General features: G+C 33.2%; 1 protein-coding gene across 3 annotated transcripts in view; it reads left to right on the top strand.

Annotated features, from left to right (window-relative positions):
• Window positions 1-27,490, top strand: part of LRRIQ1 (leucine rich repeats and IQ motif containing 1) — a 104,845-nt gene that overhangs the window by 49,449 nt on the left and 27,906 nt on the right. Inside the window, exons 19-23 of one of the 3 annotated variants that reach the window (XR_011697263.1) lie at window positions 4,527-4,651; window positions 5,252-5,347; window positions 5,660-5,745; window positions 14,918-15,019; window positions 24,853-25,007. Coding sequence is in view for 2 of the 3 variants with exons in the window: in XM_071549947.1 (XP_071406048.1) it covers window positions 4,527-4,651; window positions 5,252-5,347; window positions 5,660-5,745; window positions 14,918-15,019; window positions 24,853-24,881 (438 nt within the window). In the remaining variant the exon portion in view is untranslated. Of the gene's footprint in view, window positions 1-4,526; window positions 4,652-5,251; window positions 5,348-5,659; window positions 5,746-14,917; window positions 15,020-24,852; window positions 25,169-27,490 lie in introns of those variants that run through there. The other 2 variants (XM_071549947.1, XM_071549946.1) reach the window with 2 other exon arrangements.

Raw genomic sequence — 27,490 nt, 5'->3', positions numbered from 1 at the left:
CTTGCACTAAAACTCTACTTTTCAGCAACTCATTCAGGTCCTATTAAAGTTAGAAGAACCATTCTTACTGACTTTGGTGGTTGTTGGATTGAATTCCGTTTCTGAGACCACAGAAGTTTAGTGTTTGATGTAAATAGTCATTACATTTTGCAAAGGAAGTAATAGAGTAAATACTTGAAAAATGAAGGGATAACAGAATGAAAAAGGCTATATATAACACGTCATGAAAAGGAAAGGGTGGGGAGGGAAAGAAAACCCCCTATAAGAGTAGTCTCTCAAAGGATAAAAAAATGCATTGTGAATCAGAATAAAAAGTTCTTGATCCTAATGGGTACATGGAAATAGTTAATAATATGAAAGTTTTATGATTAAAATTCAGAAAGAAAACTCCTAACCCAAATATATTCACACCTCCTTCTTGTTGAAGAATGGTATCAGGGATAATTGTATTGGGTTTAAAAATTTAAAAATTTGTTTCAGACAGGAGGTTAAAATGAATTTATTTCTGTGAGATGTAGCAGAAAAATAGAAACTTATATGTACATTTTGTGTGATTGTGAAACTTGAAACCTAAAGTAATTATTACAGTCTTTTTGACACAAACACTGGAAATAAAAAATATCTTCAGATAAAATAATGTGTATTAAATCAACTATGTATGTGATTTACCCATATGTGAAGCTGCATTGTATACCTCAATATTTATAAAATCAATTCCTTATTTGACTTCAGAAATAAATATAAATATAGCATGCCTGTAGCTGTTTATGTAGACCAGACAATCAAATACTAACATTTTATTTACTATGTAATTCATCTCAGACTGTTCTTTTCTTTTAGTGGAAAATATCACTGGAGGCAGATCTAGTTTTTCACTTAAGGTGTTGATAAATCTGTCATAAACTTTGCTTTAGTTTTAATTTGCGACTGTTTATGGAAAGACATGGATGGAACTTTCTTGAGCTTAGGGGAAAACAGAGTGGAAGAGCATATATTTGAAAATCAATTATGTCTTTATTTTTGTTGGGCAAAGCAAATATCAGTGTGGTATATTTTTGTAATGTGCTACACATTCATAGGAGATATGCTTATGATACATCAGTTATCTTTTTTTCTTGCATATTTATGCCTTTGAATCATGCTTTTACATTGTCATTGATACTGCTTTTCAACACTTAGAGCACTGAAGTACATTTTTAAACTGTGAAAGAAATAAAAACACTATTAATATTACATTAATAAATGGCAAATGCTGGGCTAGGAAAATATTTGTCAGAAAAGCTTCAACATCAATATTAAAAGGAAATAACTTTAACTGGGCTATGGTACAACTATAAAGCAAAAGGATTCAATCAGTATACTATTAAGTGATACTTGTTCCGAAAATTTACTACACTCCTGAGTGTTATCTATCATGTTTCTTTTTTTGTTATTTCTGTCACAAACTATTTAATGAAAGAGGTGAAATTTCAAATAGCTAGGATGCAGGCTTGGCCTGAAATCTGACATTAGAGCTTGGATCATATTCCCTTCTCACATAAGACATTTAGGTACTCAGGTACACACCACTGAAGTTAATTGATATTTAAATTGTACAAGAATTGGAAATCTATCTCTCTCCTACTTGTATTGATTCTTTGCAAATAGAAAAGAAAAACATACTTCTGAAATTTGCTTTTTACATACCTTTATTAACCAGCTAAGTTGAACACACATCTTTTACAAATACAGAGTTCACTTATGACTGAATTGTATGCCCAGACTTGAAAAATAAGTAAAAAAGTCTAATCTGAAAAGCTAAATATATGATTTGCATAGTGCAATTGAAGAGTAAATTTAAAGAGGACAGGAAGGAATAATATCTATTTTCACTGGGTTTAGTCAGATTTTCTCCCTTTGTCATGGCATTTCATTTTGACCATTCTGCCCATAGACCTCAGGCAATTGTAAAACTTGAATATGTTGTAGCTACTGAGACTTGTCAGTCTTCTGTGTCCAAATTGTACCAATTTCATATAATTAAATTATCATCTTTGGGATTTGATTTGCTACAGTCTGCTTCTGGAATAGATTTTTTTTTAATGGAAGTTGTTTGAATCAACCACTCAGTGGTTATCAGCATAAGAGTAATTACTGAGAAGAGTTAAATTGTAGGTTGTAGGTAATTATTATAGTTAAAGAATATGATATATTTTATTTGTTGCATGCCTCTGCTGTTTATTTATATAGATTTTCTAACATATATAGCCACCTGAGAAAGGAGGTGTGGTAAAAAGGATAATATTGTATACTTATCATTAATTGAAATCATAAGGAGGGGAAGAATGGTAAAGAGATATTACCTGTTAATAATGAAGGCATAGAATTCACCCAGATTTATTAAATAAATGAATTAAACCCAAAATATACATAAAATATATATCAAATATATATATATCCCAAATAATAGTAAACTTCAAAAGGAGGAAATCAAAGATCCCTTTAAAGATATGAAAATAACATCCAAATTTATTATTTTTAAAAGCTTGGTGAGAAAGGAAGCAGAAAGATGAATTTTCAAGCTACCAAATTATGTGACCAATACCTGAAGTAACTTTTCAAAATAGCTGGAATATGATCCTTTTGTCTCTCAGGATTTCGAAGGGCTTGAAAGGCCTTGTTCACCCATCTAAGGCTGTACAAAGTCCTGTTTGCACAAACTACACAGTAAGGTATCCAAAGTTAGGATAATTTGTCAGGGTCAGAAATCAGTAAAATCTGTAATATTTTATAAATGGGAGAAAGGTAGTCCAGTTTTATAAATTAGACATTTTCTAAAGAATGAACCCCAGGCTCCTTACTTCTTAACTAAGAAGAACCTGAGTGACTGAGCCCTCTAAGTCCAGCCAAATTCTTCAGCAGTATTTACTTACTCTGTGGGAGTGATTTGCTTCTCTCACCTATCAGAATGTATTGAAAGACCATGTGGTAAAAAAAGTCAAAGACCTATAAGAAAAATTAATTGTATACAAGTTGAGTTTGAAAAAAAGTCTAAATTTTGTTTTTATGAAAAAAAACCTGAATTCTGCCTTGAGGGGCTAGAGACACCAGTTAGCAACTAATTGTGTCACCCATCTTCATTCCAACCACTATTTTAGTTTTCAAATTATTCTATTATATAAAAACCCCAAAAACAAAAACAAAAAAATGAAAACTCAACCACCTTTTTGAATCCCATATTTCAATGAAAACTATTTATCTATTCAGTTCAACTCAACGAAAGCAAGTTTGACAGAATCAGGCACCTACATCTGGACATAAAATACTCAGTTTAAAACAGCACACAAAGCTGTTCATGTTCTTTATAGCTTAAGTACCTTAGGTCTGTATTTTTTCAAAGTTTGGCAGTCTTTTATAATAACTAGGTTCTGTTAACAATGTTGGAATAAAATTACAGTAATTTGAGAAGGAAGGGATGTGTCATATTTACAGAACAAAATCAAAACCCCCCAAACCCCCCCACAACCCACAAATAGGGTTGATCTGATTTGTTTAAAATAAAACAGTGCAACACAGCATCTCCAAAGGTGTTTTGAGTGTGATCGCTCTGCAGGTGGCAGTTCTGATATACAACTTGAAAACACTGACACAGTATGTAGGACTATTTAAAAGAGACTTTGCAAAAGTTATCAAAAGTAAACTGATTTTATCAGTGCACTATTTGACTTTGCTCATTCATGCAGGCTGCATTAGAGAAGGAATGGCTAACTCTAGATTCCACCCGTTTCCCTTCAAAAACACTCCTGGTCTCAAACCAACTGCACTGGCCAAAGGTAACATGTCACAGAAACATCTTAGTCTTCAGTCTTTATTCATTCCTTAAGGATATGCTATTCTGGGGTGATTAATATGACAATCTAGTGACTTGAAAAACACAATTACTTTTAGAAGTCTCAGACTTCCTCCTCATCTCCAGATGCAATTTTTCTTTTAGATTTTGTTTCATTTGCTTAGTTTTTCTTTATTTTGGATTTATTTCAACACTTTACTTCACAGTAGCAGAAAAAAAGATGATGTGCTTCATCTGCACATTTGGCAACAGATTAAAAATTGCTAGTAGACAAACTACTTTAAAAATACTAAGATCTGCATTATATGACAACAGCTGAATGTTTTCAGAACAGCTAAAGGTCATCGAACTGTAATGTCTGCTAGTTATTTGATAAACTTTGAAGTTTTAACTTTTTGTTTTGGTAGCGTTTTCTATTCTGTTACAAGCACAGTATTACTAGTGTTTTATTTCCTGCAGCTAAGACAAGAAGTCTCATAAATGCATAATTCATTATATTTGGGAATGTTAAGTGTTACTAAAGTCCCCTTTTTGTCCTAGTTAGTTGAAAATAAGGTCTGTAATGGGCATATCACCATTAAGAATCATTTTAGTTATCGTAGTAGTCTCTGCAAACCCCAGTGCAGGTTTTCCTGCATATTTTAGACTCAAACTTACAGAGGCCATCAGCTGCATTCTTTTTCTTTGTCTTACTTAGAAGGTTTCTAGGCCTTCAGATTGCAGTGAACATTCAAATAGTTTGCCATTGTCACCACAAGAAGTTTGGCAGTGTGCTAACAGGCCACAGTCGTACTCAACAGGAAATATCCACTTTCGTACTAGGTAAGTTAAATAATGTATTTTTTGAATTATATTTAATATATTTGGATTTGACAAAAAATAAGAAGAAGAGGCAATTTTCTGATGCTTTTGCTACTTTTGGTTATTGTGATATTGCTGGTATTAAAATGTACTTGTTTGCTAGAACCAAATATATTAAATTCAGTTTTCACTTTTCATTGAGCGCCAGGATTAAGAAAATAAGAATATATATATGTAGTTTATTTATCTAGGTTTGACTAGAAACTGTAAAACTTCCCCTTTTTTCCCCTATATCACAAGATAGATGTTGAAATTGAGGTTTTTAAGAGTAGATAAAATTTAGGAGATTTCTTATACAGCTGCATTCTGTGAAAGGACTGAAATATGCTTCAAGTAATTGAAATGTAAACATTTCAAATTAATGGCAGATTTTATTACTCTCCAAGATAAAAACTTCATGGCGTATTAAAAGAATTTTTATTTTTTTTAATCATTTCCAAGCTTCAAAATTGCCTTTAAAAGGCACAAACCAGTTGCAGAATAATGAAGACTGCAAAATAGGCATCAGAGACCCTTCCTTATTTACCTGCTTTCAATACTGCTCTTATACTTTGTTTTCAGGTCACGGAAGGAAACAATGTCACAGCTTTCTGACTGGAAAGAAAATGAGAAAATTTTATTTATGTCTGAAAAAGAGGAGAAAATTACAGAGGAATGGTATGTTAAGCTATTTTTCCTTACCTAGTGATTTCAAGCAACAGGTATAGTATAGTTGGCTGGTTTTGCTTGCTTTTTCTAAGTTCCACCTTCAAGAATCACTTTTACAATTGCCTGTGAAACCATCTTAATATTTTGCAATAATGTAATGATAAAATAAGAATTGCAGCTATTTCTGTAATTCAGAAAGTTTCATACCATGCATGAGTACTACACATCAGTATTCTTTTTGAAAAGTATATTATACAATAATATGCAGCTGGTGTAACACAATACATTAGAAATATTTAGTAAGTTATTTTCTTCCCCTAGGGGTTTCAAGAATATTTCTACTGCACAGCTAATGCTGAAGAGAGCCCACAAGATGAAGCCTAAAAAATATAGTAATAAAAGTTTAGGTAAGTCAACAGTTAAAATAATGGTTATATTGATGTAATGTCTTATTTTTAAAAGTTCACTTGTACACATTAATTTGAATAAAGCTGGAGAGTGATTCAGTAAAAACAATTTATATCAATTTGTTTCGGTTATAAAATATTCAGATTTTAAAAAATATTCTGCTGAATTTTGAAGTTGAATATTTGGCAGCTATGCTAAACAAATCTTGTTTCTTCCTGCCCATGTATCTCTTTCTCTAAATGTGTAATTTATATTTCTGCATTTATTGCTTCTTGTATTTTCCTCTTGGGGAAATCTTGGGTTAAAATTATTGACTTATGCAAGAACTATTATTGAACATGACAGTTCAACACATATGAAATTAAATCATATTTTTAATTAAATATTCAATGTGGAAATAGGTAAAGCTTGTCTAGCTTCACTGTTCTGGTTCTTCTCAGATACTTCTTATGCTAATGAATCTTTCTTAGAATCATTAATTGTTAATAGGATATGTTAATACAAATTTTACTGGAATATGTTAATAAAAATATTAGTCAAATACTGCTAGTATAAGAAACATTTAAATATGTAAGAGCCTGTTTGACAATAGGGCCTAACACTAAAAGGTCTTTGGAAAATGTACCCTGATTTACATATATTTTATATCACAAGCTAGAGTTAATTTTCTTCTTTTGCATAACATTGCAAAACTCTTCTGTATTAATTGTTGAAAACACTGAAAGACATTTTGCTTTTCAAAAGAAAAAAATTTAGCCCACAAATATAGTTAAGCAAAGTGAGTAATTTTTTCTACTTTAAATACCAAGACTAAGACTTAATATGACAAAAAAGGTCTCTAGTCAATAAGAATGCAAATAAAAAAAGGGAAGGCAGAGGAAAAAAAAACCAACATGCCATCAGCAAAGCATGCTTTTTGCAAATAAGAATATATGGATAAGAAGTTATTATGTTGAAATCTTGGTAGCTTTCCATGATGCTCTACCATGTTACCTTATTGAAAAAAGAAAAAGTAGTAAGTGTCTGGTGTGCAGATGAGGTTTTTTTACGTATATTCCATTTTGTGGCCTCTGCGTAACTTTTCAATGAATAGAGCTTATTAGGTTATATCATCTTTTCTCCATATGCTCTCTGCTTTATGTTACTAGTAATTAATCCAGTCATAAATGTCTGATTGAGCATATCAAATTTGCTATCCTATTTTTGTTGTAGTCCTAATGGATTTTTTTGGATATGTTTATATTCACTTTGTTCAGATTATTCAATACACTGTATGGGTGATCTTTTTAATGTATCACTGGGAATATTCTCAAGGTATATCAGTAGTTCAAAAAAAATTAAAATAACTTTTGCCCAATGTTTTTATAGTTTCAAATTTTCTCTTATTGACACTAACTCATATAGAATTTTTTTGTCTTTCTGACTATTATGTCAAGCGCAAAATTAACCTGTATATGTAATTTGCCTGTGTGGAGTTCTCTGTCAGTCATTAAAATTAGAGAAATTTTTTCAGATAAACTGAAAGCATAGTTTTTAGAAACAAAAAAATATGACTGAAAATATTGCAATCCATCCCTTTTCAGTACAAACAATATCAAGCCAACTATTCTTTCTCATACAGCACACTGAAAAGTTGGTCCTTCCTTGGTCAATAAGGACCAAATGGATATTGTCAATTGAAACAAGGAGTTTTGTATTAAACTGCTTTTAAAACTCAGATGTTGCACTAAAATAATGATCCTGATCAAATACTCCCCATGTGACAAGAATCTCCACAAACATAATTACGTTTTACATCAGCTACAGCCTCTGAAGTGGTAAGTCAGGGCCTTTTTGAGGGTCTGGTTGAACAGAGGAGCTTTACAGAATTTAAATTAGAGTAGGTGTACCTTATCCTGAACCTAGCCAGCTCCAGAGCAGGAAGCTCTAACCAGACCCATTAGGTTGCCAGTATCTCTCTTGGATCTCCATAGTACAGCTTGTAAGAAGTCCAGTATAGCTGGGGAGAGAGTTCACAATCTTAGGCAATTTCTGTGAGTTTAACTGTAGTGAACTCTCCATAGGAGACTCTCTTCTTTCTAATATTTAAAAGAAGATTGAAATTGATCTAAATAAGTATATATCAACATTGTCTTTTACTGTTTCCATAGAAATCACCATCCTATTGCCTTCATCTCCACTGAAATGAAGTTCATTTATCTTGTATTTACTGAAACTGCATATGAAAGGTTGTAGGATTTAGTTTTAACTTTATTATTTCTGTTCTTTCTTTTGAATATCCAGGTCTTCAGTACTATAGTTACAACTATTTCCTTTTTAGCTTTCTGATTTAGAATAATTGAGGCTATGCTAACTGTGATAACATAATTTTGTTAGTGATAAAATTTCATACGGACTAGAAAGTAAGTAACCAGCATCCACTTAAAAGATATAAAGAAGGAGTTTTATATGTTATATCCATTTACTGTTACACATCTCTCTTAGAAGCAAAACTTTTAAGTTCTGAGAAAAAGCAAAGGAATAACTCTAAAGGTTCTAGATATAAATAAATTACAAGCTATTAACAAATAAACTGATAGCTTTTATGCTGAGTTTTCAGCATAATTCCAAACATCTTTTATGTGCTATTGATCATTCTGTGGTAAGGATCTGATTACTTGTGAGTAATGATAAGATACTGATGGATTTTCTAGGAACAAATTAGCTGTCAGAATATGTTGTCTGCTTCCATATACAAATGCAAAGTGTTAAATCAGCTTTCATTCAGAGAGTTTTACAGTTTCTCTTTAATATTGTCAAGATGTCTGCTGGATTGGAACTTGAGTTGGACAGCCATGAACTGCTTTGATTCTTAACATAGTCAGGTGTGGAAATTTATTCCTTTTCATTTTCCATTTAAAACATTTGTCTTCTCCTAGTGAAACAGCGATGGGATTCATTTGATAATTATAGAAGTCCACATCTGGGCTAGTCATCTGCATTGTTTTATGGAAAAAAATTTCCTCTTAAACATAATTCAAAAACAGGCTACTTTAGTCTCACTGTAAAAGCACTTATTTGCCTAGGCACAAAACCTGGAGTGACTTGCTGAAGTACAGAGTTAAACTGTAGATATGTAGAAGTAACTAAGAAGTATCTAACCTCATGTGTCTGGCCACATACCCTCTCAATAGAGAAAAAGTATATGGAAAATACTAGGAAGTGCACTTAATCCTGTGGTTTGTATTACAAGGAAGAGCCTAAAGTAGCATAACCTTATAATAGGGAGTGATTCAGGCAAGGCTTATATTGCAGTAGACCAGTCCCACCAACTAATGGCCTTAAGGTCTGTTATGTCCTTATCCCCTACAGTTATGTATGCTTGTTTATGTTGTTAAATGAAGCTGGGACCTGTATTTTAACAATACCAAATGTATGCTGTGCCTGCTTCAACTGTTTTTACTATACAGTAAGATAATACAAAAAGTGTGGGCAAGAAACGAGAAAATTTTCAGCCAAGTAAAACTGGCATAATGTCAGAAATAATTCTGTTTATCATGAATGCATAAAATTCTATATAAATTCTAATTAAAAATCTAAATACAGCAGAAATTAATGCACCTCACTGTGCTTTAACATTGTCTGTGACTCATAACAATCCTTGCTTCCTAAAGATGTCTTGGCACAGCAGTACAGAATTTCTTGCTTACCTTGGAATTTCCTTGTTTCTGTGGATTTTATATTAGCCTCTGAAAGTTAACTTCTTTTTCTTTTAAAATGTTTGAAAGCCTTGTCTTACTTTCAGCCTGTCTCTCTTACACTGTTGTAGTACTTCTTGTTTAACCTCTTCTTCTCCAAAAAAGTCTCTTGTCTATGCATCAGGCCCACCCAGCACAGGTTTAGCAGGTCCTGCTTGACCAACCCAATCTCCTTCTATGACCAGGTGACCCACCTGTGGATGAGGGAAAGACTGTGGATGCAGTCTACCTAGAGTTCAGTAATGCCTTTGATACTTTCTCCTATAGCATTCTCTTGAAAAAGCTGGCAGCCCATAGCTTGGACAAGTGTACCCTTTGCTGGATTAAAAACTGACTGAATGGCCGGGCCCTGAGAGTGCAGATGAATGATGCTGAATCCAGTTGGCAGATGGTCACCAGCTGTGTCCTCCAGGGCTCAGTGTTGGGGCCAGCCATGTTTAATATCTTTATCGATTATCTAGATGAGGGGGTCAAAAGCACCCTCAATAAGTTCACAAATGACACTAAGTTGAGTGGAAGTGTTGATCTGCTGAAGGGTAGATCTCTCTGCAGAGAGATTTGGACAGGCTGGATTGATGGACTGAGGCCAGTGGTTAACAAGGTTTGGTAAGGCAAAATGCCAGGTCCTGCACTTTGATTACAACAACATTGTGCAGAGCTACAGGCTGGGGAAAGAGTGTCTGGAAAGTGGCCTAGTGGAAAAGGACTTGGAGGTGCTGCTTGGCAACTGACTGAACATGAGCCAGCAGTGTGTCCAAGTGGCCAAAAAAAGCCAATGGCACACTGGCCTGTGTCAGAAATAGTGTAGCCAGCAGAACCAGGGCAGTAATTGTCCCTCTGTACTTGGCACTGGTGAGGCCACACTTCAAGTACTGAATCCAGTTCTGGAACCCTCTCTACAGGAAAGACGTTGAGGTGCTGAAGTGTGTCCAGAGAAGGGCAACAAAGCTGGTGAAGGGTCTTGAGAGTGAGTCCTATGAGGAGTCACTGAGAGGTTGTTCAGCTTGGAGAAAAGGAGGCTCAGGGGAGACCTTACTCCTCTCTACAACTACCTGAAAGGAGGTTGTAACCAGGTGGGAGTTGGCCTCTTCTTGCAGGCAACAAGGGACAGACAAGAAATGTCCTCAAGCTGTGCCAGAGAGGTTCAGACTGGACATCAGGAAAAGTTTTTTCACTGAAGGAGTAGTTAAGCATTGGAATGGGCTGTGCAGGGAAGTGGTGGAGTCAACATCCCTCGAAGTGTTCAAGAAATAACTGGATGTGGCAATTAGTGTTATGCTTAATTGGCATGTTGGTGTTCAGTCAATGGTTGGCCTTGATTTTTTTGGATGTCTTTTCCAACCTTAATGATTCTATGATTCTATGGTAATTCTTGATGCCACATAAGTGGGGATAGGGGGGGAAAGGTAAAAAGCAGCTGAAGTGGGCCTTCATCACTAGAACCAGAGCACAATGAAAAAGGTATGTCATAGAGGTCAGCAAATATTTTTTATTTTGTGTTTAGAATTTCAGACAGCAAGGCAATGCTAACTAAAAAATGAAATAAAGATAAACAAAAAAAAAAAAACTTAACCCACCTCCCTCAAAATCCACAACCTCAAAACAGCTGACAAAACAGATTTTCATTCTCACAGTCAGAATAAAAATATAGGGGATATTATTAATTCATGTTACACATTACATAAATGACCCTTGGTCTATATTTTCTTAGGAGCAGAAAGAAATCTACTTTTGTTGTGACTGTCTATTCCATGTAGCAGTATCATCTCGGAACTCCAGCCATGGATTAGTAGGAGTTCAAGTTGTTCAATTATGGAACAAAATATGGTCTTTCTTCCAAATGAATTTACAAATTGTTTTATTTTATAGGCAAGAATTTGTAACTGTGTGCTACTTTGAATTATCAACTCCTTAAAGTGGTCACAGTTATGCTTATGTTTTCCTAATTACAGATATTGCACAACAAAAATGAATGATAGACATTAATTTTTTTTAGTTTCAATATTATCTAGAAGTTGTTCAGAAATATGGTGCCACATCAGACAGTAACTATTTCTTCCATATTGTTTCCATAACATTTCTTGTATTTGTTCAACTTAACATCTATATTTGGAGGCAGCCAAGCAATGTGCAGTAAATTACCTCCCTGGTTTGTAGGTTGCCGACAAAGATCACCATCTAATAAGTCACATTTAAATGAGTATGCCAGAATCCAGTAAGATATTTGTATGATTTTGAACTACTGGACTTTTTAACAGTTCTCTGTGTGAAATCTAAAACATTTGATTGCTTGTCATCAAAGCATACATGAAGTTCATTTCCCTAGCTCACTCAGAGACTCAAAAGCACTAGTATTATGAAGTAATCTATGTAATATTGCCTACATTTGAGACCAGATAAAGAAAAGAACTCATTTTTAATAAAAAATGAGCTGTAGGCAATGGTTGAGGTGATCCAGATAGGTATAAATTCAAGTAGTCTGGCACTGTGTTAAATCCCTGTAGATTATTTAAGTAATTTTGCAAAGATTCAAAGATAAAGCTTCTGATACAGATCTCTTAGAAGAACAATTTCCATTATTTACCCCTCTTTCATCCCAGTTCACAGACCTTCTTTACTGCTGGCATCTTTGTGCACAAAAAAATGTCTGAAAAATCTAGCTTGGCACTAATAACTTTGTGTGACTTCACACAAAATCCTTGATATAGTTTAACTTTGGACTGGTTAGTGTTTTCGTAGGAGTGGGTGAGAGGTTGGATTAAGGAAAGATGTCATTTTTAAAACCTTTTGGAACATGTCAATAGATACACATAAGAAAAAAATATGTCATTTCAGGAATTATTTTTAATTAATCAAAAATACTTTGGAAATCCTCAATTGCATTTTGTCTTAAGAGGTTTTAATTGATTTTTCACTTTGCCTTTGGTCTTCTGTTGAAGAAAGACACTTTTTTGTAACTGGCATAAAGCTGGAAGAAATCAGAAGTCTTTTTATCAACAATGTATGCTGAATGTTGGAAAATTAAAATTATAAAAAATTTTATCCTGTGCATTTTTACCCATGTGTAGGACTTGTATGGCAATGTATCCTACAACTATAGAAAATACTATAGTAAGTCATACTTTAAATATTTTTTATAACTTCTATTATCTAAAATTTCAGAAAGAACTTCTAAAATATAATGCATTAGTATTTCAAGGTGTTTTATTGCAAATCTTATTGTGATGCACTGTAGCACATATTTATTACCCTGAAGAACACTAATCTGCTACAAGTTTTTATTTTTTTTTTAGGTGGAAGGCATGCCAAAGTAAGCTACTTTATCCAGTCATACAAAGTGAAAATATCTACAAGTCTGGTCATTCAGTTTGTGAATGAAGTGATTTCATTATCAGAATCATTCTTGTAATCTACCTTTAAAACTAATGGAGCTAATCATTATTTATTGTGCTTCTTGGATCATTTAATTGAATTTAGCTAGTAAAAGTAAGTTAAGGTTACTTTAAATGTGACATCCTTTGAGTTCATCTGAAAGCAATAATCATCCTACAGGAAGATGGGAGAGGCACTTTATAGATGATTTGTGATAAAGTGTAAGGGTTCACTGATTCTGCCTTGGGAACAAGACATGACCTAAATTATTTCCCTCCCCACTTGCCATCATTCCTTCGTTAGTCAAGTTTGCTGCTTTGTGAGAGGTTACCACCCTTAAGAACATGGTATCAACCATATGCTTCTACAATGTGGGCTGACCAAGACCACAATAACCTTTGGATGATTTTATCAATGAATTGTCTCCTAAAGTGCCATACCCCATTAGAGATCTTCTCCACACTTACAAGGCAAACTTACAGTATATCTGCTTGTGTCAAGACAGCATTCTCTGAGAAAAATTTGAGCTCCTAGGATCTCCTTATGTTTCATTAGTTTGTAATTACACCATCTACTACAAATAAAGAGGTCTAATCAAAACCAACTTTACAAATTGTTGTTAAAATTCATAAGTTGCCTACTGACTTAACAGGACATTTGGATCCTTTATTTCTAGAAATAAGAAAACAAACAAATGAAAAAGCTACTTTGCTGCAGTATTGTAGATGCTCTCATGAACTCTCTCAATAAATATTAAAAAGGTCATGTAACAGGCTCAAAATGGTCTTTCCATAACCTCTGTTTCCCTGCTCTGTCTGTTCTGGCAGTGTCTCACATATTCATTTTTGCTACACTTGTATTCTTTGTGAAAATTTAGATCCTTCTCTTGCCATATCCACTTTTGTGATAAACTCCACTACTTTTTTTTCTCCTCGTTATTAATTTCGTCCCTTTTTAGACAGTTTGTAGTCACCTTTTTAGACAAACTTCTTTTGCATCATTATTTCTCAGATACTCCTGAGAGGATATATCTGATTGGGCTGTTTTCTTCTTTTAACCACATCAAACATATTTCTTTTATTTTTTTCTTTGGCTTTCTGTTACTCATGTTATCATTCCCAGTGGCATACCTACATAACCCTGTATACCTCTGCTCATCACTGTGTATGTACTTTTGTTTCTGTATTCTCTTCAGTGCCTCTCTCGGTTGTTTGGGGTTTTTTTAATAGCTGGTTGATTTATTTTATGCTGTATCCAGAATTTTCACATTTCTTCTAACGCATTGTTTCCCTTAAATTCCTACTTTCCTCCTATGCCAAGCAAACAATTTTTTATTCACATCAGAAATAATGCATGAAAATCACTTCTCCTGACTTATGTGGGTTTTGCATCACTTTATCGTTTGTTAGTTAAGCTTTACTTTTTTTTTCCTAGTGTAGGACCATATCTGGGTGTATATACAATTCTATGCACATCTTTGCTTTTTTGCAAAGTTTTCAAAGTAACAGTCAATAATTAAGATTTCATACCACGGCATATAGATGAGACTATAGACTTCTGGGGTATTTTTTTATTTCAAGTAGGATGCGACATGGAGGAAGACTAATTATTATCTACAAGTTAAGACTCAAAAATAAACTGCCTCCTGCTAACATTTTTTAGGTGTAAATGTCTTGATTTAGACTGTTGAATAATTCTGGACCAAAGCTTTTTGGAAATAGTGCTTTGCATGTATCCTGTTAATATTTATGCTTTCATTTCAAGCTTTAATACCACATTTTTAAAAAATATTTGCTGCAAATACATGCTTTAGAGTTTATTTTTAATTTGGAGATAAGCAAACTAAAAGCTTGACTGTGTTAAAATCCTGAAAAATAGTGACTTTGATTCTCAGTTGCGTGTGTATTTAGATTGCTTTATTTAGAAAATGTAATCCTTTGTGAATATAAACCCTACTTTTAAAAGTATTTTCATTTATTAAGTGGCTAAAAGGTGAAAAACTGCTTAAAGGAATGAATGAGCCAGGTCTGACCTTTGATTTTAACTTGTTCTTGTCATCTAGACCCAGCTGTGCGCCTGGCGTTGTTCAAAAACAATGAAAATAAACATCTCCCTATGAAACCACCAAGGAAGATACAGCCTATAAATGCTGGATACTTTGAAGGTATGACCAAGTATTTCACTTTATCCCTATGCATATATATCTTGCATGTCTTTTAAGCAAGCCTACTTGAAATGTAAAATAATATGCACAAATAGAAGGCGGCAGAAGTTCAATGTTCTTATCTGTTCCTGGATATCTCAAGTTACAGCAGCAAAACATTTCCATTTCAATTCCTTGGAGGGTCAGGGTGCTCCTAGAGCTTAATTCATATGGATTTGGAGCCTAACTTATTCATTTATTGCTTTTATTATTAAATCTTCATCATAAAAAATGTTGAAGCAGAGGTATAAAATACAAAGCTCTAGAACAAAATTTTATAAATTAAATATCACTTCAAATTTTTCATTTCATTGTCACCTTTTCTCAAGCTAGCCATTAATTCCTGACAATCCTTAACATTTTTTTAGGAAGCTACTTTCATAAATATTCCCTAAAAAAGCAACATTTGGCAGAAGACAAGAAAAGAAGTTTCAGCATGTAAATATAAAATTAATTTTTAAAAAAATTTAAATACTGATGCAGCTTTTTCACTGTTGAAATTCATGTTCAAACTCTCTTTGGTTTCTGTACAATTAGAATAAGGCCAGTTCTATTTAAAATGCCCTTCTAATAAGAAGATGATCATCTACAGATACATTGTTTTTATACTATTTTGATTTCTTTTGTAACTCAATAGTGTTCTCATGAAATTCTCACCTCTCTCTTTTTATCTTTTTCAAAGACATACACTATCTGATCTATTCCCAATTCCACGAAGTATAATTACAAATTATGGTGAACTAACATTCACTGTATGAGGATAAAAATTAGGATATTTCTGAGACAGGTGTGAAGTCAGTATACCTGAACTGTGATTCAATCCATTAACTTAGCTGTATGAAAGCCCAGATTTGCTTAACATTCATGAGCCCATGCTCAAATTTGTTTGGAAACAATTCTTTCTGAATTCTTAAGAGGAAATATTTTTTCATTCTTATTTGCCTTGGATCCAAGCATAAATTTGACTATAGAGAGTCTATATATACTGTGCCTGATTGAGCATTCCCTGTGTCTCATGTATGTTCCTGTGGCACATGCTTACATATGTCAAAATGCATCACAAGCTGAGGAAACAGAACATGCAGACTGCCTGCAAAGCAGTGGATGCCCAAGACTACAAACAGTAGTGTGAATGTTCAAAACCATGTCAGAGATAAGCTTGATTACAAGTTCAGTACCCTGAAGTCAGTGTAGGTTTAGGCTAGCTTTCCTTCCTGGAGATGTTTCCCTTCATTTTGGAAAGCCAGTGTATGCATTCTAAATATTACTGACATTACTTCTTGAATCATAGGTAACGAGGCAGATTAGATATAAAGAAGTAAGCACAGTAGTGGTGCTCCTGATTATGCTTCGTTTCAAGGACCATTGTACTCCTTTGGCCACCTAATAAACAGGTTTTTTTTCACCAGTCATGAGTGCTCACATGCAATTTACTGAGCCTTGAAGAAGGCAAGCAATACTATTCTGCTTGACCAGAGTATAAAATTGTCCTTCTGCCAGAAGTACTGCTACTTCGAATGGTATGTGCAGTAAATACTAAGTTGTGAATTAGAAGCATGGTACAATACAGAACATTTATTTATACGTATGTGAGATGCCATCAGACAGAACTAAGAGCTTCTAAATTTAGAATTGGGTTATCTAGTAGAAAGCAAAGCACCTGCATGATAATTTCACAGATAATTTCTTCCCTTGGTTCCCATTTCCCCTCTCTCACCTTTTGAGCGTTTCTTCCTCTTTTGCCTGGAAGAGATTTCTTTGGGTGTGTTGTGCAATGGGAGTTCTTTCTGTAACAAGGTGGAATGTTTTCGCTCTGTGTCGATAAATCTCGTGTATACCATACATTAACTCATGAGAGAACACAGATCTGTCGTTTGCATGGTGGAAGTAAACTTCCTCCATTCAATCCCTTTAACCTTCACAGACTGGTAGTGAGTCCTTGGGTAGAAAATTTGAACTCCAACCCATCTTCTTCATAAACAACTACATTAAAAAAAAACCAAACCAAACCAAAACAAAACAAAAAAACCAACAACCAAAAGAAAATTTAAAAAGCCACATTCTATATATTCCTTCTTTAAATTGGGAAATAGAGGGGAGAAGTCATAGCATCAGCAGCAAAACAGCAAGTACACATGTGTTATCTGTTAAATAACAGAATCACTGCTTTTGAAAGGGGATGCCCTAGGAAGTGAAACAATTAGAACAGTTTTAGATTTTAAAACTGGAACACATCATGGTAATGAATATTTAAGAAGTAATCTAGTTAAAATGTACAATGAATGTCTTTTGTCTTCATTGTGTCTTTAGTTTGTGTGGAAAATTATGAACAAGACAAAAAGGAATAAAAATATACGAGGTATACAACTAAAGAGTGAAAAGGAATGAGTTTAATATCTGATGCTTGTGTGTTTCTGAGATTATTATTCTGTCATAATTTACCTTCTTATTTTCCTGTTACAAAAGTTTTGATAAACTGATATGCAAAATGTTGGTAACAAATTTTGAAAACTTGTGCATAACTAATCCCACAGGGTAATTCACACTTCTCTAATTTGCCATACAGATTGAAGGAAAATACATTTTCAAAATTTGAGCGACATCATATATTTTTATAAAATTTTAGAAGAGTTGTCATCATTTACTCACTGATATTAGAAAAAGCCTCACAAGGAACCACTATTTCACATTTGTGTCACAATAGCACACAGCAGTTACTCAAAGACAAACCCTTTTGTGCTACACACTTCATCAACAGCGTGAGGAACCATTGTTCTGGCAGACAAGAGCTTTCCATTTAAAAATATGAGAAACATGTGAAGACACAAACCATGGGAGTGTAATTCACTGCATATTGGTGTATATGTACATGTGTATACATGTGTATGTGTCAATACATATACATACAATATGTGTATCCATGCTCACACAAATATATAAGTATATACCATAAGTAGGTGTAATGATTCAATAAGCGTAGCACTTACACCTTTTTTATTTGTATACTTTGAAAGTAAGTTATGAACAATTATTCTCTCTGTAATTACTCGTATCAACATGCATTTTGTAATTCTAACAATTTCTATCAGATGCTGTTTCAGGTTTTTTTAAATCAATTTAATGCATGTGATCATTGTATAATACAGATTCATTAAAGCTATTATTTAAATAAATAATATGTTTGAGTAATGATTTATATAGTGACATTAACTTGAGTATATTATAAGTAAGCCTCATAATAAGCAAGTGTAAACATGTATTTACTGTTTCCCATAACAAACTTATACCCTGATCAAAAATCTGAAGCCAGATGAAAGCCTGACTTGATATACTTTCACTTCTGACAATTTGCTGAACCTTTCCTGGGATTATGCATGTTACACTGCTTTGTTTGGTATGGTAAGGCCATGTTTCTGCCATGGTTGTTGAGTTTCAGTAGTGCCAGGTAGCTGACAAACAAAATATGCCTGCTTTAATGAATATTCTGTTTTAATGAATATTCTTGGAGATTTTTTTGTGGTTTGAAGATCTCAAAAATCTGTAACCTTATTAGGAACTCAGATAATTGTCATAATTTCCTATTTTGTATCAAAACATATTTTTTAAGAAAGCTTTATGACTGCTTCCCTTCTTTTTGTCTGGAGGCTATTTCAGTTCTTAATTTAACATAAAATAGTTTTGACTGTTTTGGATAAAGTAGATCGGGAACTGAAGGAAGAATCTATCCTTGACTTCTTCTCTTGGATAGATCCAATTAATCCTGGCTGAACATGTAACAGAGCATCTCTGCCATCTGTGGATCTTTAGTTACAGGATCTGTAATTTCATTTACACAGAGGAAGAATACTTACTTTTCCAGTCAAGTGTGAATGCTTAGTCCCAGTAAAGCTTAAAACTAAAGACAGAGCCCTAAGGCCTAACACATTGTTTTTCTACAAGCCTTGGGAATAGTATATGTCTTTCTGGGCCCTCTTTGATCCAGCTGCCTCAACAGTTTTGATGGGTTATCCAAATAATTTTTGTTCAGTGGAATGGGAAGCTGGATCCGAATCTGTGGAGTAAGTTGGAAGAATGCAATAGATCAGCTGAGAGTCTAATCAAACTATCCAATTCTTATTTGGCTGTGATTCACTTCATTTCACAGGATTTCATAGAATGTGCTCTACTTAATTTTGTAGGTTTGGTGATTTATTGGCATATATAGTATATTTATTTTTAGTCATATCCATATCCGTGAGTGACTCATGTATACCATACACTTCAAAGTGGAAACAATGCAATGTGACTTTACCCAGAATTGTGCACAATGCTTTATTCCTGGAAGTTTAACTATTTTAAAAATGCATTGGACTATGTTGTCAAGATATGTTTGCTGTAGTTTGGGAATCTGTAATTCTAATTGGAAGTACTGTATTTCCTGTCATTTTATGCTCATTGTTAACTAAAGAAAATGTCATAGGTATAATGTTAAGACAGATTTCACCAACACAAATTTGATAAATAATAGATAATGCTTTCTCAGATGGCTTTTAATTACGGCAGTATTTATTCATTTGTTTAAATTCTCAGTAGAAATAACATTTAGTTTTCAAGAATAAGAGGTAAAATGAGCTTGTGATTATATCATATGATTGGAAGATAAATATCAAGGAATCTATTTAGTACTTTTTCCAGCTTTCTGATAGTTCATAACTATGAAACTTCTTGTAGTCTAAAGTGGAAAATATTCAAAAACATTCGTATATATTATTATAGTGACAATTAAAAATGCGAATGCGAGACTTCAGAATGTGGTAACTTAACATTACCTTTTAGTTAATTTTGAGACTTCATTAAAATATTGTTGCATAATGATCAACATAGTTCCTTAGATTTTCTGTGTTACAAATTATGAATACATTGAAGAAAAAGTATATATGGTAATTAATAGAATTTATATTGATTCAAATCACTGATGCTTTTAAATATCTGCATGACACTTAAGAGAAGTACTGAGACTGGGATGGTAGTATTCATCTTTTTACGGGCTTTAATTGTTTTATTGGTTTTAATTAAGAGCATTTAAAAAGACATTCAACTATAATTATTTGTGTTAGCTGTTTTCACCTTTTAGAAATTATCTATTTTCAATTAAGAAATATAGATGGCATCCACTCCTAGGAATAACATTGTTTGTAAACAGTTGTAAACTTACAAATATTGTTTGTAAGTCATCTTTTATTGAACTGTGGTCTGTAAAGGATTAATACCCACATTTAAAGTGTGGCTTGCTGCAATTCTGTGAGTTGAATTGCCATGTTTACAGTAAAATGTAATTACTACTTATCTCCCAGATTTTAAATTTGTATGCCGCATGAGGGAAGCAGTTTCTGAACCATACAGCACTGAAAAAAATGGCAGAATAAGGCAGTTTCAGAGAATATAAGATCTGTCCTGAAATGTGATGAAAATGCATTATAAAACCTGTATTGTGGAAGGGGATCTATCTTCTAAAATCAGATTTCTGTGGCTTTGTTTCTTATTATTTAGTTTGAGTTCACACAACAGAACTCTCGCATTGAAATATTTTCTCATTTTAAGGAATTAATGGCTCTCCACCAGCCCTTAAACATGTAAAATGAGTAGGTTACTTGTGTCCAGTACATCCAAAAAGAGCCAGGATAAAATAAACATAAGGAGTTGGATATCTTGGAAAAAATCTGTCATGGGTTTGGGTTAATCATCTCCAGAAGAAATTCAACTTGATGCCTGAAATGTAAGACTTCTTGGAGAAAGCAGCAAAGCCTGAGGCAGTGTTGATCTGAAGGACTGCTCTCCATGGGTCAGAGCTGCTCTGCTGGCAGAGTGCAAACCCAGTTCACAACAGCGGTACGCCGAAAAGTTGTAAAAGACTGCAGGGGCCTTACAGTGCACGCACTCAAGCTTCGGTTACATACTTCTAGTGGCCCAGTTTCTTATTATAAAATAAAACTGAAAAATAAAATCTGTGCCTAATTTTCTAGCCGCCTGTCCATCAATGATAGTGTAGGATTTTTTCAGTATTCTTGGAATGAAGCAATCCTGAAATCATGTTAAAAACATAATTTCATAAAATGCACTTATGTGCTTTTATGCAGTGCACTTCAGTGTCTGAATATGTAAAAATGATCTAGACATTTGACATTTTCATTAATATTCTTGTTTTTCACATTCAATTACCAAAAAAAAAAAAAAAAAACCCAAAACAGAATTTTCCATTTACTTGAAGTTCCTGAACAGGAGGTACTTGCCATGTATATATACTAACTTAATATAATGAATTTTCACTGTGGTTCTAGTGTTCAAGGTTCCTGTATTCATATGATAAAGGTTTCACCTGCCTGTGCCTTTTTGTTCCTGACTGCTATTTTGCAGACTGTTGTAACTTGTGGTGTTATAAGGGTTTTCTTAGTGCATCATATTTAAATGTGGTCTCTAAGCTAGAGAGCATGTTTTTTCCAACAAACTTTCAAAATGAGAATTTTATTCAATATATAGGGAATTACCTGTACACATAAGAAAAAAATCTTACTGCTCTTTTGTTATTAACTACCCAGTGATGACTTCAGTACGAATGAGATTTCACCCAAAATGTCATCACAGGTTGAAAACTACCTTTTCATACTGTACAATAAGATAATAGTTCAGATAGTTTTATTTTCATCTCCTGAGATTCTACATTTCTTTTTTCTCCTTTCCTTTATATCTTATGTCCAAAAATCTATGTAGTGTAGATTATCTGCATCTCAGCCAATGTATATATAAACAAGTTGACTTCACATTCAGATCCACAGCTTTTAATACTGCACAGGGCAATCATTTTAGATGAATAGATCCTGGAGTACCGAAGCATTTCAAATCCTTTTTCATTTGACCATTCAGTGACCTGATAACTATTTCCTGTCCCTAAGTAAGGTCGTGACCCAGGTCTTAGAGTGCAAAACACAGATAATTTTAGCAACAAGTTAAATCCAAAAGGATTTGCTTGGAGGGGGTAAGGGAGAATAGGTTTGGCTAAATTCCTTTAAAATAAAGTGTTACAGCACTTGGATTTAACGTGTCTACTTAAAGGTAATTGTTGAATTTGTTGCTGTCTATTTAGATTCCTGGGGACTGTGGACACTATTAGTAGGTTTGTTTATTTGCTTTGCTTTTACTGAACAGTACCCAATACTCTTCTTTACACTTCAAAAAACCAGTTGCTAATGAAAAGGTCATTAAAAGTGCATTTTCAGATATTTTCAAAGTGTTTTCCAAAGTGAGTATTTCAAGAATTAAAATCATATTGCTATGCAAATAGTATTTTAAGCTAGGCCACAGAAAGGACAGACTCTGTGTCCATAAAAGTGTCACGAATGTTACATTGAACAAATGTTCCTCTTGCAAAAGAATTTCCATTTGGTATGATGCTATGAATAAGGAATATTATGGATCCTTAGAAATATTGCATAGGCCCAAATCTTGCTTCATCTGGAATCCATGACACATTTTAAGTCACAAAGAAATGTCCCCTGTAGCCATAGATTTTAATAGCAATAACGCTTTATTATTCTAAGCACTTTCAGAGATTAATTAAAGGAAGGCCTTCACACCAGACCTTTTAATTAATTTTAAAATGTAATTGATTAAATTTTGCTTTAAAGGAATTTTTTTCCTATTCTCTAATGGGAACTATGGTATTATGAAGATACTGTCAATGAGGTCAGAGATCTACAGCATTCCAAAAAAGCCATTTTCATGAGTGTAATGTCAAACACACATTGAAGTATCTTTCTGGTTTTATTACTAATAATGTTATTGTTCAGGTATATCATATATTTTGGTAGCATCCAACATTTTTCAGGGAAAATATTGACTTAAAATTGAAATATAGGTATTCAAAACTTTATGCTGTTCAATACAGCAAAGTTCTATACCTTTTACAAATTTCTTGTAGTCTATAATACTGAATGTGTGGTTGACATAGATGATTTTACAAGCCATTGCAAGTTACTCAAATGTTTTAATGAAAATGCACAACCATGCAGTGATATCTGTGTGACTTTTATGCTATGCTAATTCTATAATGTACATTTTCCAACTTGATAACTTTGCAGTTCAATTTTTATTAAAATGTGTTAGCAATTGCTTGAAATTCATAACTTTCTGCTGATTTGATGTATGCACTGCAGATATTTTATTTAGATTGTGAGTATAAAAAGTATAAAATACTGAATTTTTCAGTTATACATCCTTGTATATGTAAATATATATGTATATGCAATAAATATACCCATATATATGGGTCTTTTTCTCATAATCCTAAGTAAGTCTGCATGCAGATATAATATTTTTGAATAAAATTTTGTTTACACGACATTCCAGAATTGTTCTTTCTTTGCAGGTTCATTGTCATGTTACCAATCCAACATAGTTGTAGTTTCATAAATTAGCACATTTGTAGAATCTTGTAGATAACCCAGTTCAGACAATGAGATAAAGAAATCCAAGTACCCAGGCAAAAGAACTTCACTTCATTTTCACAAGTGTCATTATACAAGTATACTAGGGAAAACTGATTTTTTTTAATGCTTTCTAAATGCAATCTGAGTATCAGGCTTATTAGGACCCTGACTATGGAAAGACATTTCCCTAAGCCACATGCATGCTTTTTGTTTTCTAACACAGAGCAAGCTCAGCAGTTTATGAAGAGATTTAGGATATCCCTTGTCAAGAATAGAATCTGACTTTTGAAAAGAAATAATTTAAACTCTACTCTGTATTTTTAAGTTACGTTTACTGAATATTTGCTTTAGTACCTGATGTATATTTTGTAATTGAGAAATTAGCAGTGAATGTAAAAAGAAAGGAAGCTATGTGCTTCTAAGCCAGAAAGTTCTGATTTAACCTACCAATGACCTGGCTTTGTTTGTTCAGATGACAGTTCTAAAAGTGTGCGGAGAGTATTCCTTTTTAATACAGTTATTTGCCGCAAGCTGTGACCTCACTGCCTGTCAGGGAGCAGGTCTGAATTGCCCCTTTCTCTGATATCGTGTCATTGCTTCTGTTGCCTCGATTGTGACCTCTGATTGCATGATACCCCTGAGAGTTCAATTTAATAAGCATGACTCCTGACTCTTAGCCAGGTCTGCCTTCTCTAGGTTTTGTCAGAGTCTGCTTGTAGTCTGGTCTACATATACTAAAACACTGCATAGCCTCTCATCATACTATGTGAGTTGTGTGCACTCTATTCAAAATTCTCTTTCAAACATCTTTCATTTATTGCAAATGGAAAGGTTTATAAAATCTGTCTTGGAATAAATTTTAGAAGTTGCTTATTTCACATTTATGGCTGCTTGGGATTTTTGGGTTTTACACCTTTGTACAAATAGTTACTATTGTTTCACTATATTACTATGCATGTGTTTTATCCATGCGTTATACTAATTTCCTGCTTTGAATTTTGTTTAATTTTCCCTATGAGAGTGTTACTTATTTCTATGACTTCCCATCAACAGTATATTTGTTCATTAAAGAAATAGTAGGGGCAAATCCCTTTTTCTCATTGCGTAATTAATACTGTTACACAATGAGACCGTATTGATGAGGACCCAGAACACTGTAAGATGTAGTTATCCAGGACCAATCAGGTGAAAGCTGAAGAATCTGTTTGGAATCTGGGAGAAGGTGAGTAGAATTAAGACTTTTTAAATGCCACTGAAAATAAGATATCTTTGTTTTCATGATGATTTTGCTACATCATTGCATTCTTTTATCCTGTTTTCCTCCTCTTCTAGCCAGAATGCTGAAGAAGAGTCTGTTCTGAGACCTGGATGCCTTGAGGGTGGTGATGCTATTCAGATATTTCTCCAGTTTTAGTATCCCTTGATGCATTCACTGAACCAGAATATGGAGAAGTTCAAAGATTTGAAAAAGAGTTTGAAGAACTGTGGTACAAGTTACAGACAAGTTTCTGCATTTACTTACTTGAATTTTCTGTTTTCTCATTTCAGATATGTCTACATTTTTCTAGCCACTCTGTCAGTACCTCTAACATAGTGCTTCTAATCAATTTATTTAACTTTTCAGAAAAGCAGAAAAATCTTGCTGAAGAATATAATGTTTAGTGCTCACTTTTCCAGTAAAATTAAAACATTTTCTGTTAATATTGCCATTTAGTATTTCTCTATTTCTTTAGCTACTTTATAGAATTCAGCTTTTCAATCAGATTACATCATATTAAAATGACTGTATCTTGTATGAAAAGTAAACTATATTAGAATTTTTCTTGTAACACAGGTTCTGTATCAGGGAGAAAGTGGATATTTACTTGTTACACTCAAACTTGGCTATGAAATGCTATTAATTTTTCATGACAGTGACTGTTAAAGTGGAAGTAAAATCTTAGTTTGGGCAGTTAATTTTTTTAAGACAAATTCCCCTGTACAATTTTACAATTTTAATAACTTTATTTAGTCTGTAAGGTTTTAAAACTCATAATATAACCATCTGTTTCCTCCTTCTGTAGTAAACAGTATAAGATTAGCTACTTAGTTCCTTAATCTCAGGTGGGAGTTTGCTTACTAATTGAAATTTATGGGATTTCATTCCTTTCTCTATCAGACCTTAATGCTCTCTAAATTCCCATTTACAGGAGCTTAGATCATCAGCTGCAAACAAGTGAACAACTGTTTTTACCTGTTGTTATGCAACAGGTAAAACAAATTACACTTTAAGTTTTGACTGCATTAAAAGCTATTGAAAATACAAACAGAATGCACATGACTCAATTCACCTATTTAGAATCATCAGGGTATATAATATTTTCCCTCTTTTTCAAACAAATTGTACATATATATGTATGCATATATATATACATATATATATATATAACTATGAATATATATGCAAATAGTGAGTTGGAGAGTTTGGTAGTAAGTTTAACTAAAACGTTTGGTAAAGGTAAGTAATTTAAATACATCTAATGTAAGAATAAAAATGTTTACACTCAAGATTAAAGATAGTTAAATTATGTTCAAAAATTTTAACTTGGGGTTTTGTGTTAATTTGCTCTTTAAAAAATAGTTTGAATACATCTCTAAACAAAATTCTATAAAAAAACAGGAGGAATCAGGACGGGTTTATTTCTTTTTCAACTCTGATTTCTTCACTGAGTGAGGTGAATCTTTCAAACCTTTCTGCATGGTTAGAAAAAACCTGTACCGTTGTAACTATAATTGATCCAAACCCAATATAATTAAGTCAGTTCCATAGCTGTGGGGCTGGATATTTTGTTGATTTCTCTAAAATGATACTCTGTGTTTCAATTCTTGCTCTTTTTCATGTGTTTACAAGCTCAAAATTTCAATCCAATTAATCAGAAATCTACCAAAAATACTAAGGTCTTTGAGACATAGGTATTGAGAATTAACCTGGGGCAACTTTTAGACAAATTGTGGGTTTGTTTTGCTTTTTTACCAATGGAAATTCCTTTTTTTTTTCCATTAGCTCTGTAAGACATTGGAATTTTGTATCGTTTAATTTCTTCCATGATGTATCAACCAATTGAATATAACTTAATAAGAAGATTTAGTACTTTTATGTCTATATTTATTTATATACACTCAGAAGTTTAGTGTTTATGGTTATTTTTAAGCTGGATATAAATAAATAAGAATTGCATACAATTGGGGATTAACTCTCTTTAGATGTAGAGTCTTAGGAAAGAGACTTTTTTCCATTTAATTGAATAAGCATTAAATCAAGCCTTGTTTATGCAATGTTTGGCATAATGGCAGGCCTGATCTTCAGTGGTATCTCTTGGTTTTGTTATAAAATAAATAAACAGCAGCATTGCACTTAGTCTCTGTAGATTTTGTGTGTGTATTTGACAGAGTAGTTCTGCTATTACCCTTTTCTGCACTGACAAAGCTGTGAATTGCTGTCAGAGTATGTTCATCAAATACACAGGTATTTCAAGTCAACATCAGAAAGTAAGCCAGAAATAGTTTCACTCAAATAAAGTAAAACCCTTTTAAACTGAAAAATGTACAATATTTTGATATATCATATATAGCATATGCAATGATATAGATAGATAAACAATTCATAGGTGTTCATAATTGAATTGCATATTGACATTAGTAAAATAACTTCATTATTTCACTTTCAGTGTTACTTTGCATTGAAAAGTACCAATCATGTGTGGTGCTTGTGCACATCATGTGTGTGGATAAACTTGAGTTCTTTAAACAAGTTCTTGTATTATTCAGATAAGTATCTAGAAAAAATGTTTATTCTCAAGAGTAAACATAGTACTTTTTTTAAAAATGTAAATTCCCAAACATGGTCCTGTGCAGGGTTAAGAGTTGGACTCCATGATCCTTGGGGTTTCCTTCCAACTCTGCTAGTCTGTGATATTTTAATCACTTGTTC

This window comes from Pithys albifrons, chromosome 3 (genome assembly GCF_047495875.1).
Source record: "Pithys albifrons albifrons isolate INPA30051 chromosome 3, PitAlb_v1, whole genome shotgun sequence".
Taxonomy (NCBI): domain Eukaryota; kingdom Metazoa; phylum Chordata; class Aves; order Passeriformes; family Thamnophilidae; genus Pithys; species Pithys albifrons.
Note: the sequence above shows the minus strand (reverse complement) of the source record. Positions and strands in the feature narration are given on the sequence as shown.